Here is a 19,201-nt window from a genome sequence, read left to right as displayed (position 1 = left end):
TTCAGGATTATTAACCTACTCTTGGGTTTTTGTTTGTTTCTTGTTTTTGTTTTTTAATTTCTGGGAAAAGAAAACCTGATTGATGTATGAAAGGAATTTTGAACTACGGTATTTCAAGTGAAGTTGAGGGGGTACTTTTGGACTCAGACTTGCAGCTTCCGACAAGTGTGTCTTGATTAATGTTGGAGGAATGTGGTATAGATATGAATGGGCCCTATAGAGCCACAGTTGCTCAGTAACAAGTGGTGGGCTAAGTGCTTATCTTCAGCTCTATTTTGGTCACAGAACCATCTTCCTTACATGGTAAGAGCAGTGGCCACAACTGTCTTACGTTTTTCCTATCTTGGCCATACATACCACACTCCCAAACTAGGACTGACATTCCAGGGCAAGGACATGTAATGTATGTCATAGTGATGTAGATGACCACTCTGAAACTTGCTGGGAATGGAAATAAGCCTTTTATATAAAGCCTGAAGACTCTGAGATATCTCCACATTTACCTGGAGTCACAGAATCTCGGAACCGTAGAGTCAGAAGGACTTTAACCAACCAGTTGCTGTCGAGTTGGTTCTTACCCGTGGTGATCCCAAGTGTGTCGCAGTAGACCTGTGCTCCATAGGGTTTTCAATGGCTCAGTTTTTGGAAATAGATCACCAGACCTTTCTTCAGATGTGCCTTTGGGTGGGCTCAAACCCCCAGCCTTTTGGTTAGCAGCTAAGCATATTAACCGTTTGCACCACCCAGGGACTCCTAGAAGGACCTTCCCCATCATCTAATCTGATCCCTTTTCTTACAATTTAAAATATAAAAACTGTGCTGAGGTTGAATGGCTTTCCTAAAGTTATAGAAGCCCTGGTGGCACAGTGGTTAAGAGCTAAGGCTGTTAACCAAAAGGTTGGCAGTTTGAATCCACCAGTCACTCCTTGGAAACCCTATGGGGCAGTTCTACTCTGTCCTATAGGATCACTGTGTGTTGGAATTGACTCGAAAGCAACGGGTGTGAGGTTGTGGAGCTATTTTCTACCTTCTTCGTTTGGAGACTGAGTGAAGCAGTGATGTGCAGTATCATCTTAAATACCTAATTACTTGGACCAGAACAAAATAGAAACTTTTGAGTGCAGGGATGAATATTTCTAGATTTGTGTCATATTTCATTCATTCATTCAATCATTCCAACTCTATTTCTTGTGTGTGTATTATGTGCCATATTCTGTCCACATAAACCTGGGAAATAGTGATGAACTAAACAGAAAAGTCCCTGCTCTCAGGCAGTAAAACAAATGAATAGCAAGATCATTTCAGAGAGTCATGACTTTCTGGGAGAAAAGTGAGCGTCTAAAGCTAATGATTGAAAGTGTTGGTATGATGGTGTTTTTGCCAGGTAGCTACACTTTTAGTATCAGATCATCTACTGTTGGTTTCCCTGTTCCCCCTCCCCCACCCATGAAAACCTCCCTTTTGCAGTAGCGTATACTATTTTATCTTATTGCCACTAAAACCAAAACCAAACCCAAACCCATTGCTGTCAAGTTGATTCTGACTCATAGTGACCCTATAGGACAGAGTAGAGCTGCCCCATAGTTTCCAAGGAGCACCTGCTGAACTTTTTGGTTAGCAGCCATAACACTTAACCACTATACCACCAGGGTTTCCCTAAAATATAAAGATGGCTGAAACTTGAAATCTGGCAATTTTAGCACTTCTATGAGGGGTTTTTGAACTTCGAAACAAAATTTTTTGTTGTTGTTGTTGCTGTTGTTGTTAGACGCTTTAGAGTTGGTTCCGACTCATAGCGACCCCATGCACAACAGAACGAAACACTGCCCAGTCCTGCACCATCCTCACAACTGTTGCTGTGCTTGAGTCCATTGTTGCAGCCACTGTGTCAGTCCATCTTTTTGAGGGTCATCCTCTTTTTTGTTGACCCTCTTCTTTACCAAGCATGATATCCTCCTCCAGGGACTGATCCCTCCTGATAACATGTCCAAAGTATGTGAGACAGTCTCACCATCCTTGCTTCTAAGGAGCATTCTGGTTGTTTTTCTCCCAAGACAGATTTGTTTGTTCTTTTGGCAGTCCAAGGTATATTCAATATTCTTCACCAACACCACAATTCAAAGGCATCAGTTTTTCTTCAGTCTTTGTTATTCATTGTCCAGCTTTTGCATGCATTTGAGGCAACTGAAAACACCATAGCTTGGGTCAGGCGCACCTTAGTCCTCAAGGTGACATCTTTGCTTTTCACCACTTTAAAGAGGTCTTTTGCAGCAGATTTGCTCAATTCAACGGGTCTTTTGATTTCTTGACTGCTGCTTCCATGGGTGTTGATTGTGGATCCAAGTAAAATGAAATCCTTGACAATTTCAATCTTTTCTCTGTTTATCATGATGTTGCTTATTGGTCCAGTTGTGAAGATTTTTGTTTTCTTTATGTTGAGGTGTAATCCATACTGAAGGTTGTGGTCTTTGATCTTGATCAGCAAGTGCTCAAGCCCTCTTCACTTTCAGCAAGGAAGGTTGTGTCATCTGCATAACACAGGTTGTTAATGAGCCCTCCTCCAATCTTGATGCTCTGTTGTTCTTCATATAGTCCAGCTTCTTGGATTATTTGCTCAGCATACAAATTGAATAGGTATGGTGAAAGGATAAACCCTGATGTACACTTTTCCTGACTTTAAACTATGCAGTATCCCCTTGTTCTGTTTGAATGATTGCCTCTTGATCCGTGTACAGACTCCTCATGAGCACAATTAAGCATTCTGGAACTCCCATTCTCCACAACATTATCCATAATTTGTTATGATCCACACAGTCAAAAGCCTTTGCATAGTCAATAAAACACAGGTAAACATTTTTCTGGTATTCTCTGCCTTCAGCCAGGATCCATCTGACATCAGCAATGATATCCCTGATTCCACATCCTCTTCTAAATCCATCTTAAATTTCTGGAAGTTCACTGTCAATATACTGCTGCAGCCGCTTCTGAATGATCTTCAGCAAAATTTTCTTGCATGTGATATTAATGATATTGTCCGATAATTTCCACAGTCAGTTCGATCACCTTTCTTGGGAATAGGCATAAATATGGATCTCTTCCAGTCAGTTGGCCAGGTAGCTGTCCTCCAAATTTCTTGATATAGATGAGTGAGCAGTTCCAGAGATGCTTCTGGTTGTTGAAACATCTCAACTGGTATTCTGTCAATTCCCAGAGCCTTGTTTTTCACCAAATCCTTCAGTGCAACTTGGACTTCTTTCTTCAGCACCTTCGGTTCCTGATCATATGTTACCCCAATTCTTTTTGGTATAGTGACTCTGTGTATTCCTTCCATCTCCTTTTGATACTTCCTGTGTCATTTAATATTTTCCCCCTAGAATCCTTCAGTATTGCAAACTGAGGCTTGAATTTTTTCTTCAGTTCTTTCAGGTTCAGAAATGCTGAGAGTGTTCTTCTTTTTTGGTTTTCCATCTCCAGGTCTTTGCACGTGTCATCAAAATACTTTGCCTTCTCGAGCTGCCCTTTGAAATATTCTGTTCAGCCCTTTTACTTCATCATTTTTTCCTTTTGCTTTAGCTACTCGACGTTCAAGAGCTAGTTCTGAGTCTCTTCTGACATCCAGTTAGGTCTTTCTTTCTCTTCTTTTTAATGACCTCTTGCTTTCTTCATGTATGATGTCCTTGATGCCACTCCACAACTCGTCTGGTCTTTGGTTATTAGTGTTCAACATATCAAATCTGTTCTTGAGATGGTCTCTAAATTCAGATAAGATATACTCAAGGTCGTACTTTGGCTCTCGTTGACTTGTTCTAATTTTCTTCAGTTTCAACTTGAACTTGAAAATGCATAATTGATGGTCTGATCCACAATCAGCCCCTGGCCTTGTTCTGACGGATGATACTGAGTTTTTCCATCATCTCTTTCCACAGATGTAGCCTATTTGATTCCTGTGTATTCCACTGGGGGAGGTCCATATGTATAGTCACCATTTATGTTGCAATGAAGAAGTCATTGGTCTTCCAAAAATTCAATTATGCGATCTCCAGCATCGTTTCTTTCACCAAGGCCATTTTCCAACTACTGATCCTTCTTCGTTTCCAACTTTTGCATTCCAATCACCAGTAATCATCAGCACATCCTGATCGCACGTTGGATAAATTTGAGACTACAGAAGTTGGTAAAAATCTTCAATTTCTTCATCTTCATCCTTAATGGTTGGTGCATAAATTTGAATAACAGTCGTATTATCTGGTCTTCCTTGAGGCGTATGGATATTACCCTATCACTGACAGCCATATACCTCAGGATAGATTTGAAATATTCTTTTTGACCATGAATGCAACATCATTCCTCTTCAAGCTATCATTCCCGGTACAGTAGACCATATGATTGTCTGATTCAAAATGACAAATACCATGTCAGCTCACTAATGCCAAGGATACCAATCTTTATGCATTCCATTTCATTTTTGATGATTTCCAGTTTTCCTAGATTCATACTTTGAACATTCCAGGTTCTGATTGTTAATGGATGTTTGCAGCTGTTTCTTCTCATTTTGAGTTGTGCCACATCAGCAATGAAGGTCCTGAAAGCTTGACTCCATCCACGTCATTAAGATGGAAGCTACTTTGAGGAGACAGCTCTTCCCCAGTTGTATTTTGGTGCCTTCCAACCTGGAGAGCTTATCTTCCGGCAGTATATCAGACAATGTTCTGTTGCTATTCATAAGGTTTTCACTGGCTAATTCTTTTCAGAAGTACACTGCTGGGTCCTTCTTCCTAGTCTGTCTTAGTCTAGAAATGGCACTGAAACCTGTCCACTATGGGTGACCTTGCCGATATTTAAATACTGGTGGTATACTTTCCAACAACACACAAACCCCCACGGTACAATGAACTGACAGACACGTGATGGACATTGTTTTTAGATAAGTATTAAAGGTTACCTATTCAGGTCTAAGAAAACATTCAACTGACTACTTAATTTTTTTCTTTTATCCATATCTGTGGACATTGCATAGAAACAATATTCTACATCTTACTGCTTCAATATGAGCATAATATTCTTGCATTTATAAAATCACCCCTTTACATATATTGATTTTTACCAGGTTCTGCCTATATACGGGAGGGATTTTATTTTCATTAATGTATTGTAGACCAATTTAGTTTGGTTCTTCCACGAAGCCAATAAATATCTGTCCTGGCAGACCCTGGAGGCACGTCATGTTGCAATTGGAAGCTTTACATCAGAATATGCTTGGAGGCTAACCCTGGTGCATTTATGATGGAGGTTACTTCACTGCTGAACACACACACATACACACACAGGAGCCACAGACCTCAAAAATAAGAAAATGAAAACATTTGAAAAAACAGAATTTGAAAGTCCCCCAAATATAAATCTTGATTCAGTTACTCCCCAGAGAAGTTATGTCTGTGTGTACATGTGTACACATACAGCCCAGAACTGGGCTTAAAGATACATACCTTCTAACACAACTAAGTAAAATGAGTATGTTAAGTGCAAGGAGATGCCTTTGAATTTTTGTGGAGAGAGAGAAACTTGGTTGCTGTCATGCTCTTGCAGGTAACAATCGCCCTTTACAGTGTTCTGTCTGCAGACATTTTGACAAAGCAGACGTCACATTTTTTCCCATTCCATTTTCCAGGTTACTAGAAAGTCAATGTTGAAAGTGTTTCAGATTCACAAAGGCGCAGTAGGTACTGAAATTCAGAGTAATCACTACCAGTAGCTAGGTGGGCTCTGAGAGCCTATTTTCCTTTCATAGTAGATACCTGTTATCTAGTTGGCTTGGAGAGAGAATTAATAAACTGAGGTACTTGTCACTTACTGACTTTCATAGCACTTTGAAGGTCCTCTTGCCGAAGAGGACCGAAGGGCACCCAAGTTAGCCTTGCATGGGCTGTTTCTACCTCAGAGAGTATGAAAAAGCTCTGTGTGGGGTTTTCTAGTTGGGAATTTCAATCTCATTTTCCACATTTGAATCTGATATCAGATTAACCCGAATATCTTAAGTGAATTTCTAAAAGCTTATAAGTACCAATTTCATAATTCCAGTGAAGAAGCATACATTTTTCCTATTTCAGAAACTTTACCATATCTTGCATAGAATTATGTTGAAGTCACAATAAGCAAGAGGAAAAAGAAAAAGTGAATTTTTTTTTCTGTTAGGAAATATGTTAATTTTCACCATTCTCCTGAACACTGGAAAATTACAGCATGTGTTTAGATCTTATAGTACCTGTCACATAGTACGCACTTAGTGAATTTTGTTGAAGGAATGAACAAATGAATATAATTCTGAAGCAGTTTGAGATTTCTTATCTTTAAAACCTACTTTCATCATAGTAGGTTTGCTAAAGGGCATATATTCCATTCATAAGCAGTTCATATAAATTTTTTTTCAAGTTATTTTAAAATATGGGCACAGCTACGTGTGATGGAAGCAGCAATGCTGGGTCCTAGGAGTTCAAATATCTTGGCTCTAGGCCAGGTGCCACCACTAATGGGCAGGATGGTCTTGAGAAAATGACTTAACTGCTGAGCTTCAGTTTCCACGTGAATGAAATGATTTGCTTTGGAGCAGGTTACTTATAAGATTCCATTTAGCTTCAAAATTCCACAACTGAGTAATACAAATTAAGGAAAATTGAACCTAAATTTAATAAGCACTGATAGAGTGCTTACTATGTGCCAGGTGGGAACTCTGGTGGCTCAGTATTAAAACACTTGACTGTTAACCAAAAGGTCAGTGCTTCAAACTCACCAAGAGCTCTGTGGAAGAAAAATGTGACAGTCTGCTTCCATGAAGATTTACAGCCTTGGAAACCCTATGGGGCAATTCTACTCTGTCCTATAGGATCGCTAGGAGTCAGAATTGACTCAATGGCGATGGGTTTTTTGGTTATGTGCCAGGGAGGAGTCCCTGGGTGGTGCAAATGGTTAATGCACTTGGCTGCTAACTGAAACGTTGGGAGGTTTGAGTCCACCTAGAGGTGCCTCAGAAGAAAGGCTTGGTGATATACTTTTGAAAAATCAGCCATTGAAAACCCTATAGAGCACAGCTCTACTGTGAAACATATGAGGTCATCATGAGTCAGAATCGATTTGATGGCAATTAGTACTGGTATGTGCCAGTAATATCTAAGTAATATTTACAAAGCATGTACTTATATAAGAATAAACCAAAAACCAAACCAAACCCGTTGCCGTTGAGTTGATCCCGACTCATAGCAACCCTATAGGCCCAAGTGGAACTGCCCCATAGGGTTTTCAAGGAAAGGCTGGTAGACTCAAACTGCTGACCTTTTGGTTAGCAGCTGTAGCTCTTAACCACTGCATCACCAGGGCTTCATATAAGAATATTATAAGAATAGTAATAATAATAAAGCATATACCATGCATGGGGAAGCATTTCCTAAACTGCATAAGCAAATGATAAAACCAGTTGCTGTCAAGTAATTCCAACTCATGGCAACCCTGTGTGTGTCAAAATAGAACTGTGCTCCACAGAGTTTTCAGTGGCTGATTTTTCCAAGGAGATCACCAAGTCTTTATTCCAAGGTGCCTCTAGGTAACTTGAACCTCCAACCTCTGACTAGCAGCCAAATAGATTAACCATTTGCATCACCCTGAAAATACCCTTTGTTATCAAGTTGATTCTGATACATAGGGACCCTATAGGACAGAATAGGACTGCCCCACAGGGTTTCCAATGAGTGGCTGGTAGATTCAAACTGCCAACCTTTTGGTTAGCAGCCAAACACTTAACCACTGCGCCACCAGGGCTCCCCTTTGTACCACCCAGGAACCGTTAAAATAATAGTAATTTTCTTACCATTCAAAATAGTGCAAATCATTAAAAAAAAAAAAAACCAGAAATAAGATAGTATTTGGAATTGGAAATAATCTAAGCATGTAAGTAGACAGATGTTTAAACCAGTAAGTAAAATTTACATGTCTGAAATAAAAGTGATCTCATCTTTGTTTGACTTGAGAGAATACACTAACCAAATGACTTCACATCAGTCTCATTACAAATCATTTGTCTCTCAAAAGCTTGAATGCTCCCACACATATTAAATCATATACAGGAAATAATTTTATGAAACAAAACCATTCAGCCAGTATCAAATCTTAATGTAATAAAAAAAAAACCACTGCCGCCAAGCTGATTCTGATTCATAGTGACCCTATTAAGACAGAGTAGAACTGGTCCATAGGGTTTCCAGGGAGCGCCTGGTGGATCCAAACTGCCAACCTTTTGGTTAGGAGTTGTAGTTCTTAACCAGTTCGCCACCAGAGTTTCCTCTTAATATAATACTCATCATAAATGTTTGAAGTGCACAGTTCATTTTAGAAAAATAAGTTAGAAGCAATTGTATATTCTTAATAAGCAGTTGTTGTTAGGTGTCATCCAGTTGGTGCTGACTCATAGTGACACTACGTACAACAGAATAAAACACTACCCCATCCTGCGCTATCTTCACAATCCTTGCTGTGTTTGAACCCATTGTTGAAATTGTTGGTATGTTTCAGCCCTCTGTGCAAATCCATCTCACTGAGGGTCTTCCTATTTTTCGCTGACCCTCTACTTTACCAAGCATGATGTCCTTCTCCAGGGACTGGTCCCTCCTGATAACATGTCCAAAGTACATTAAGACAAAGTCTTACCATCCTGGTTTCTAAGGAGCATTCTGGCTGTACTTCTTCCAAGACAGATTTATTTGTTCTTCTGGCAGCCCATGTAATATTTAATATTCTGCAACAACACCATAATCAAAAGGCATCAATTCTTTGTTCCTCCTTATTCATTGTCCAGCTTTCCCATGCACATGGTAATTGAAAATACCGTGGCTTGGTCAGCGACACCTTAGTCCTCAAAGCGACATCTTTGCTTTTCAACACTGTAAAAGGTCTTTTGCAGCAGATTTGTCCAATGCAGTACATCGTTTGATATCTTGACTGCTGCTTTCATGGGCATTGATTGTAGATCCAAGTAAAATGAAACCCCCAACAATGTCCATCTTTTCTCCATTTATCATGATGTTGCTTATAGGTCCAGTTGTGAGGATTTTTGTTTTCTTTATGTTGAGGTTGCATACTGAAGGCTGTAGTCTTTGATCTTCATCAGTACGTGCTTCAAATCCTCTTGACTTTCAGCAGCAAGGTTGTGTCATCTGTATATCACAGATTGTTAATCCATCTCCCTCCAATCCTGATGCCTCATGCTTCTTCATATAGCCTAGCTTCTTGGATTATTTGCTCAGCATACATATTGAATAACTATTGTGAAAATATACAATTCTGACACACACCATTCCTGACTTTAAACCACACAGTATCCCCTTGTTCTGTTTGAACGACTGCCTCTTGGTCTATGTACTGGTTCTGCATGAACACGATTAAGTGTTCTGGAATTCCCATTCTTGGCAATGTTATCCAAAATTTGTTCATTTGACTCACACAGTCAAATGCCATTTCATAGTCAATAAAACACAGGTAAACATCTCTCTGGTATTCTCAGCTTTCAGCCAAGATCCATCTGACATCAACAATGATATTCTTCCTTCCATGTCCTCTTCTAAATCCTGCTTAAATTTCTGCCAGTTCCCTGTCAATATACTGCTGCAATCATATTTGAATTATCTTCAGCAAAATTGTACTTGCGTGTGATAATAATATTGTTCTATAATTTCCACATTTGGTTGAATTCTCTTTCTTTGGAATGGGCACAAATATGGATCTCTTCCTGTCTGTTGACCAGGTAGCTGTCTCCCAAATTTCTTGGCATAGACAAATGAGCACTTTGCATCCTTTTGTTGAAACATCTCAACTGGTATTCTGTCAGTTCCTGGAGCCTTGTTTTTTGTCAGTGTCTTCAATGAAGCTTGGACCTCTTCAGTACTGTCAGTTCCTGATCATATGCTACCTCCTGTAGTGGTTAAATGTCGACCAATTCTTTTTGGTACAATGACTCTGTGTATTCCTTCCATCTTCTTTTGATGCTTTCTGCATTGTTCAATATTTTGCCCATAGAATCCTTCAATATTGCAACTTGAGGCATGAATTTTTTCTTCAGTTCTTTCAGCTTGAGAAATATCAAGTGTATTCTTCCCCTTTGGTTTCCAACTCCAGGTCTTGGCACATTTTGTCTTGTTGAGCAGCCCTTTGAAATCTTCTGTTCAGCTCTTTAACTTCATTTGCTTTAGCTACTTGATATTCAAAAGAAAGTTTCAAAGTCTCTACTGACATCCATTTTGGTCTTTTCTTTCTTTCCTGTCTTTTTAATGACCTTTTGCTTTCTTCATGTATAATGTCCTTGATGTCATTCCACAACTTACCTGGTCTTTGGTCATTAGTGTTCAACGCATCAAATCTATTCTTTGGATGGTCTCTAAATTCAGATGGGATATATTCAAAGTCGTACTTTGGCTTCATGGGCTTGTTTTAATTTTCTTCAGCTTCAGCTTCAAATTGAACTTGGCTAAGAGCAACTGATGGTCTGTTCCACAATCAGCCCCTGGCCTTATCATGACTGATGATACTGAGCTTCTCCATCATCTCTTTCCACAGACGTAATCAATTCAATTCTTGTGTATTCCATCTAGTGAGGTCCACGTGTATAGTCTCCGTTTATGTTGTTGAAAAAAGGTATTTCCAATTAGTACGTCTTGCAAAATTCAATCAAGTGATTTCTGGTGTCATTTTGATCACCAAGGCCGTATTTTCCAGCTACTGATCCTTCTTTGTTTCCAACTTTTGAATGCCAATCATCAGTAATTATCAGTGCATCTTGATTGTATGACTGGATAATTTCAGACTGTAGAAGTTGGTACAAATCTTCAATTTCTTCATCTTTGACATTAGTGGTTCATGCATAAATTTGAATAACAATTGTATTAACTGGTCTTCCTTGTAGGCATATGGATATTATCTATCCTATCACTGACAGCGTTGTACTTCAGCATAGATCTTGTAATGTTCTTTTTGAATGTGATGCGGTTCCTCTTCGAGTTGTCATTCCTGGCATAGCAGACCATATAATTGTCTGATTCAAAATGGCCGATACCAGTCCATTTCAGCTCACTAATGCCTAGGATATCAATCTTCAAGTGTTCCATTTAATTTTTGACAACCTCCAATTTTCCTAGATTCATACTTTCAACATTCCATGTTCCAAATATTAACGGATGTTTGCAGCTCTTTTTTCTCATTTTGAGTCATGCCACATTAACAAATGAAGGCCCCCAAAGCTTTGCTCCTTTCACATCATTAAGGTTGACTCTGCTTTGAGGAGGCAGCTCTTTCCCAGTGTATTTTGAGTACCTTCCAACTTGAGGGGCTCATCTTCTGGCACTATATCAGATAGTGTTCTGCTGCTATTCTTAAGGTTTTCACCAGCCAATTTTATTAAGAAGTAGATTGCCAAGTCCTTCTTCCTAGTATGTCTTAGTCTGGAAGCTCTGCTGAATCTTGTCCACCTTGGGTGACCCTGCTGGTATTTGAAATACCAGTGGCATAGCTTCCAGCATCACAGCAACACACCAGCCACCACAATACAACAAAGTGACAGATGAGTGGTGGCAGTAAGCAGTAGAGTTTTCTAAACATCATAGAAGCATATTTCAGGAATGCAGTAGGTAATGATTGTCTGGAAGCTAGAACAATAGGTAATACAGTGAAAGAAAGTTTGATTGGGAAGCTACTAACAGGCTTCAGTTTCTAGGCCTTGTTGTAATAGTCCAAATATCAAGCTAGAGTGCTCAAAACAAATGGAAATTTGGCAAGCCCACTAGTTTCCACTGTCTTGACATTGTGTGTAGCTCCTTATATGATTACTTTGACAACTGCCTAGACTCCTGCATTTTTATTCTCCTTCCCTCATCTCTTCTACTTCTACTCATGCTCTAAGGTCTAACTCATGCATCACTTCTTCAAAGAAGCTTTTCCTGAGCCACCGCTCATTGCTCCCCTTGAACATCTCCCACTCACACAAAGGGTTGGATTATGTCCCCACCTCTATGCTTCTATGAAACCTGGTATAAATCTCTAAAATATTTCCATTATTCAGCTTACTATATAGTATTCCATTACTGGTTTTCTCATTCAAGGAACTGTGTGAGCTCCTTGAGAACAGGCACTATGTTTAATTCATTTTTAGATCCCCAGAGTCTTGCATATTGCTTGACACAAATGACATGCTTAAGAATTTTTTTGTCAAATGAGTGAATGAATGGGTAGATGACAGCAGTAACTAGTACTTACTATTAAAATTGTTTGAACTATTGAATCTCCTTTGCGTGTTCTAATTTGCTTAGAACCCGTGATGAGAACTCACTGTGTTCCAAGTGAAGTCAGAGATGTATTTCTTCACATTTGTGGAGTATCTTTAAAATCAACACTTAGTCTTAGGTTATCCCCTCTTTTCCTCTTAATCTGAGAATAGTAGAGAAATTGGGGAAAATGAAACTTAAAATTTATAAAACTGTATTCAACAGATTGACTACTGAATATTTACTGGAGTAAATCACCAAATATTTACTGAATTTCTACTATGCAAAGTAGTGTGTGTCCTACTAGGCATTAAGGCAAATCAGACCCAGATTTTGCCCTCAAGGAGAATGTAGTTTAGATATAGGTAAGAATATATTTTGCAAATATGTCAAGAATATATGTAAGAAACTCATGTAAAGGAAGAAAGCAATATGTAAGAGAGACTGATGTTTACTAAAATGAAAGAACATGTGATAAGGGTCATACTGAGGTGAGAGATATCAAAGATAAATTGGCTGAATTCCCAGTAGCCCTCAGAGTGCAGGAGAATTAGGTTGGACCATCATGGCACAGGACCTGCCCTCAGCTGTAGAGGTCCCAGCCCCAGAGATGGTCAGGTCCAAGGAGTTGACATACACACATGCCAAGCTTACTAAAACATAGAACTTGATAAATCAAAAGGCCAGTTGGAAAGTTAATTATGATTCCATCATGGACTCAAAGTAGAGGGGACGCTTCAGCCACACAATACAGATACATTGACTTCCAATATAGCCTTTCTCTCCATGGAACAAAGATGAGATCCAGTATTTCCCTCTCTTTGATGGTACTGGATAAATAAAGGACTTGGTAGATGCAGGTATATGCCATAAATGGTAACTATTATGGGATTTCAGAGAATGGACATATTACATTTTAGCCATAGAGATCTAGCAAAGCTTATGAGGTATTTTAACACTGTCTTTAGGATTGTTTAGAGTCTGCAGCTGTGAGCTGGGGAGAAAAAACATTCTAGAAAGAAGGGAAAGCATGAGAAAAGACAGTGAGTGGTTTAGTTTTTCTGACATAGAATATGTGAAGGATAGTGGAATATCGTGGAAGAAAGCTGGAACCAGATCATGGAGGGTCTTAAAATCCAGTTATGAAATCTGAATGTTATTCTTTGGGTAACAGAGAGTCATCATAGAGAAAAAACATGATTAGAACTCTACTCCAGGAAAATGAATCTGGCTTCAGTGCGTGAGTTGGCTTGGAGAGGGCACTCCCAGATGCAGAGGCCATTGGGAAACTACCAAATCTACAGGAAAGGACTGGACTGAGGACAGTAGTGGTATAGATGGAGCAGAGAGACTGAAGGGTACAAACCAGGAAGTGGAATAGTTTTTTCCTTTCTCACAAACACACACACAAATGAAAAACATAACAAAACAAAATCTGTCCTAATTTTTATGAAATTCTCCATTTACAAAGGACAGAAGATTGAAAAATCACTGATCAATTTAGCCAATTTGATTGATTTTTGAATTTTCTAAATAGCTTTTCCAAGAGTCAAGACAGTGGTATCTATACCTAATAATAATAATAATAAAAAATTATACTTAAAAAAAAATACTTAAAGGGTCAGCTTAAAGGAAAAGAAAAAAATATGCTACAGAAGTAAAATTTCTTATCTCCCAAATGTTGACTTTTAAAAACTTCCTAACATTAGCTAACTCAAATCACAGGAATGCTGCCGAAATCAGAAGCAAGAACTCTGTGAGAAGTTTGATTACCTGTATGGCATCCTGGAGGAGAGAAAGAATGAAATGACACGAGTCATCACCCGTACCCAAGAGGAGAAATTGGAACATGTCCGAGCTCTGATCAAAAAGTATTCTGATCATTTGGAGAACGTATCAAAGTTGGTTGAGTCAGGAATCCAGTTCATGGACGAGCCAGAAATGGCAGTGTTTCTACAGGTAAGTTTCTTTTTGGCACCAGAGAAAACAAACTGAGAAGGTGGGTGCTAGAGAATTTCATTGTTATCACAAATTGATGCAAGAGCATCTCCTTATAGGGTACTTGCATTATTCTATGTTCACCTCATTTTGACTTATTTTGCCAGATGAAATATAAGCCCAATTTGTGCATCTATCTTTATCTGTTTAAATAAGTTAATCAACATATATTTAAAAGACCATAGCATTGCTTAAATATAAGAGGGCTTTTTTTTGTGCTATCAAATAGCAATTATTTATGCCATTTAGAAGCTAAACTATGAGATTCCGAGTCAGCAAAGGAAAGAATTAAGTCTCAACACCATTTTTGATATAAAGAATTTAAGAAAGCCTATCTTTTGTTTGCTTTCACAGAATGCCAAAACCCTGTTACAAAAGTAAGTAATTTTTATTCTGTGGGAAAGTGTGTGCTTTTTATTTTTACCTGAGGCTATCAAACTTCAGTGACAGCAAGTAGCAACCTATCTTTGTTGCAGAATTTCTGAAGCATCGAAGGCATTTCAGATGGAGAAAATAGAACATGGTTATGAAAATATGAACCACTTCACAGTCAACCTCAATAGAGAAGAAAAAATAATACGAGAAATTGATTTTTACAGAGGTTTGTTACTCTTTTGACCATTTGGCCAAAACTGCAGTTCTGTGAAAGCAGCAGAAGAGTTCAGTGGGAGGAAAGAGGGACTCAGATTCACCTCCAGAATGAATGTCGACAACTTTACAAGGATTGTAATCCAAAGTGAAGCTCTGCCTCATTACAGAATCATATAGCTTGTTGAGAGAGTTTATTCAGCTTTGCATATCACAGTGCCTATTACAATGCCAGAGCCCTGGTGATGCAGTGATTAAGAGCTCAGCTGTTAACCATAGGGCCAGCTGCTCTAATCCACCAGCTGCTCCTTGGAAACCCTATGAGATAGTTCTACTCTGTCCTATAGGGTTGCTATGAGTCGGAATCGACTCAACGGCAATGGGTATTGTAATGCCATTTTGGAGGGCATTTGACTCTGGGTAGTCAAATACTTAATAATTCATGGTGATGATCTCAACCTTGACCATACATAAAGTGTTAGCTATGATGATGGAATGGCATCAGGTACAAGATTAAGAATCATATAAAAATAAAACATAGTACACATCTGAGCTAGATATCATAGCATATCCACTTACTCTAACTTTAGAGGCAAAAATAGTAATAAGTCACGACCTGGAAATAAAGCTGAGTCTGTGTGCCCAGATGTACTGCATGAGCCTTAAACATAGCCCTACGCTTTGGCCTAGATTTCCCACCCCTGGAAATATATCTTGATGAAATAATCGAAAAGAGGAAAATAACTTTGAAACTGACCAAATCTTTGATCACCTTGATTCGTGCTAGCTCATCTAGATGACGTGACCCCTTGGCTAGGCCACTAATAATGCCGTAAGGCTGCATCAGTGTCCACAGACTTAAATTCAGAAGCAGATCTTCAGGATGGATTTTTTTTTTAAAGCTTAAGCTTGTCTGAAATTAAGCTTATTGGGTTAGGAAAAGAGTCCTGGCGTTAACTGTGACAAAAATTAGTATTCACTGAAAAAAGACGGTAAAAAATTAAGATAAAGTGAGTGAGGGTTTTGTATGTTTCTGAGATGGGGAAGAGAGGTGCGTTTCAATTTAATATGACAGAGACAAATAGCCCTCCAGAGTTTCCACAGGTAGCAGACTATGATTAAAACATGGACAGGCTCTGGGATGGTGGTGAGCACACCATTTTGTCCTGGGTAGGGAAACAAGGAAGATAGTGATGGTTAGGCACCCCTTCATGTTTGCCCTGTCTACACTGAACTGGAGCCACCAAGCCCCAGCCTGGCTTACTTGGGCTGTTACCCATCTGTTGGAGAGGATTACCCCACACACTTGTCTTTAACCTGGTCTGTCAGTACTGGCCATTAATTGCATTCATGGCTGTGGTGGTAATTATGATTAAAAAATGGCTTTCCTTACCTGACCAGAAGAAGAAGATGAAGGAGAAGAAGAAGAAGAAGCAGTTATAGAAGTGGAAGAGGTAGAAAATGTTCGAACAGAGTCATCAGGAGAAGATGAAACTCCGGAGAAAAACTCTCAGCCCTCGCTGCAGGCCTCCGAGCTCCCAGCAGCCTCCGAGACACTTCCCATTTCCTCTGCAGAGCCACCTCCAGACCTGCCATCTACTGCTGAGGCCCCAGTGACACAGGTAACTCTTAATGAGTTCCTTCCTCCAGGACACACAGGTGTGCCTCTTTGCTGAACAATTTAAAGTAAGAAAAAGATGACTATACACCAGGCATTTGTATGTGTAGGACAAAAGATTTCAGGGAAATCACAGTGTAAGGAAGAAAAGTCCTCTGAGTGATGCAACAGGTCATTGTTGTTATAGCTGGTTCACAAGACTTAGTTTAACAAGATTTTCCCACCAAAAACACCCTCAAATCTGAGGCCATCCTTGTCTAGAAATTGTGTGTGTGTGTGTAAAACATTAATTCATAGATGATATCAGGAGGATTGGGTCTGCTCTTTGTTGCTTAATGAATACAGATGTAAAGTATGGGATGAAAAATAATACAGAATTAACAATAAAAGTGATTATACTTTCAGAATTTTGATTTTTCTGTAGGTAATAAAAGAAGCCACACCACTTATCTTCCCTTCCATGGAGAAACAAATAAATCCTGCTTTCCTATGGGTTTGTCAGTTAACAAGATTACATGTCGATAGGTTGTTTAAAAGATTTCTTAGGAAATTGTTCATCACAAATGCTGCACCTAATTGGCTGACCATATGTTTCTAAAATGTGAACTGTCCTGTCCTCAAGCCTTTGAGCCAGCTCCATGACACCTTCAGCAGACAGGATCCCAACTTACTGAATTTGTGGGCAATACCCACTCATCAGAGAGGGGCCCTGGTTTTGTACCTTTTTTTCAGAGAGGGATTGAAGTTATCTATAGAAACAAAACCTCAGAGGGGGTACTCAAAGATTGAATTATATTCCATGCTGTCTCCATAGGACAGTAGCTCTAAGATACTATCTATAGTCCTGAGAATCTTGATTCTGGGTATACCTATTGCACTGAAATTGAAAATGGTGTGGTAACTAAATGAGGGTTGGACTTGACCAATAAAATAGATTTTTGGTTTTGGAAAAGAGGTTCGGCAGCCAACATCTAATGTGACAAAATTAATTCTGGTCAATAGTTTGATCCTTTTTCCACATCCGATATTTTATAAGCAATTTTCATTTTAGACTTCTGTTTCAGCCTCCACTGGGTACCGCTTAGTGAAAGACAAGCCCAGAAGAGAAGAAAGGGGGCGCTGTTGTCTGCATTCTTTCCCTTAGCACCCAGTAGGGTGGGATGAGCTGAAACAAACAGTCAGCACTGCACTCAGACAGCTCTCAGTCTTCAAACCCAAAAGGAACTAAAACCGACTGCTCTTTTCTTCTTTTTCTTTTTTTTACTTCCGAATTTATCTGTCCTGATTAAGGGGGAGGTTGTGCCCAGTGGCTCTCAGCAGACCCCAGAGTCTGAAACTCCAGCCCCTGCAGCAACGGAAACTACGGATCCCTTGTTTTACCCTAGTTGGTATAAAGGCCAGACCCGGAAAGCCGCCAACCCACCTTCCACCACAGGGAATGAAGGTCTGGGACAAGTAGGGAATCCAGGTTCTAAGGATTCCAGTGAGCAGAAGGCAGCCGTGGCGGAAGCCGCAGCCAATGAGAGGGCAGCAGAGAGTGGTAAGGAAACTAGTTCACCTGCAGCCACTTCTCAGGTTAGTGTTGATGCTCTTCTGTCTGATGCTTTCCTGTGCTGCCGGGGGTCCCAGGGAATAAAACACAGCGAGAGGGAGAGAGAGTAATCATTGCCTTGGGAAAAACAAAGAAACAACTCACCCCAATATTGACATGTTTTTTAAGCAATATGTGAAAGGAAAACAAAAAACAGATTTGATGTCACTCTAACGTGTGACCTCACACCTGGCTTCCCAGGGGAGGGGCAGAAAGTTGCTTTGCCTGCGGTGACTGGTGGTTGTCCCTGGATCTCTGGAATGGCCATGTGCCCTTGCTCAGCCTTTTCTGTGTCCTCCTTGGGCTTCCAAGCACTAATCACTTGCTTTTGTGTAGTTCCCAGCAACCCCCAAGGAGCACGTGTGAATTGAGCTTTAAATCTGCTTTGGAAAATAACCTCTGATTCATGAATTCTGGGGAGAGTGTTGGCCACAGCTAGACAAAGATAGCCTTGGCTTGAAGAAACCAGTGCTTCCTAAGCATGTCCTGCTGGAAGCAGAAAAGCATGTATTTTTCTCCGTACATTAAAGGGATATTCGGTAGTTTTTTTCCCCTTCTCTTTTTATAATGAGTGTTTGAAGTCCACGTTCCTCTCCCTAACCTACGTTAGATGTTTGCATGGCTCCAAAATTTCACAGAAAAAAATCTTTTACGATTTCTTCAGAAGGAAGAATACTCATGGTTACTCTATACCCATGAGTATTCTTAAATTATGTGTGTGGTGTGAGTGGTGCCCAGACAAGGGGGCTGCCAAAGAAACACTCTCTAGTTCCATACTCCTGGGTCATCAGGTGATGAGCAACAAACAACATTTTTTTCAAAAATAATAGACTTGCTTAACATTGTGACTGTATCTTCTTATGTGAACCTCAATTCGACGAGGTAATAAAAGGAAATTATGTTTGGAAAGTTCAAAATAAAATGCTTTTGTGGCGAATATTTATTCTCGTAGATGAAAAATATCAAAAATAAATATTTGATGTGAGGAAAACTTTAAAATTTTATTGTGGTAAAATATGTCTAACAAAAAATTTGCCATTTTAACCATTTGTAAGTGTCTAACTCAGTGATATGAATTACATATACCATATTGTGCAACCATCACCATTT

General features: G+C 39.5%; 1 protein-coding gene across 2 annotated transcripts in view; it reads left to right on the top strand.

The window, feature by feature from the left end:
• The window catches only part of TRIM55 (tripartite motif containing 55), a 55,385-nt gene that overhangs the window by 35,160 nt on the left and 1,024 nt on the right, over positions 1–19,201 (top strand). The window contains exons 5-9 of one of the 2 annotated variants that reach the window (XM_049854105.1): positions 14,022–14,255; positions 14,649–14,671; positions 14,771–14,895; positions 16,284–16,504; positions 17,791–18,075. In XM_049854105.1, coding sequence (XP_049710062.1) covers positions 14,022–14,255; positions 14,649–14,671; positions 14,771–14,895; positions 16,284–16,504; positions 17,791–18,075 — 888 coding nt within the window. Of the gene's footprint in view, positions 1–14,021; positions 14,256–14,648; positions 14,672–14,770; positions 14,896–16,283; positions 16,505–17,790; positions 18,959–19,201 lie in introns of those variants that run through there. The other variant, XM_049854104.1, reaches the window with a different exon arrangement.

The sequence above is a fragment of the Elephas maximus genome, chromosome 15 (genome assembly GCF_024166365.1).
Source record: "Elephas maximus indicus isolate mEleMax1 chromosome 15, mEleMax1 primary haplotype, whole genome shotgun sequence".
Taxonomy (NCBI): Eukaryota; Metazoa; Chordata; class Mammalia; order Proboscidea; family Elephantidae; genus Elephas; species Elephas maximus.
The sequence above is the reverse complement of the archived record's forward strand: the minus strand, read 5'-3'. Positions and strand labels throughout refer to the sequence as shown.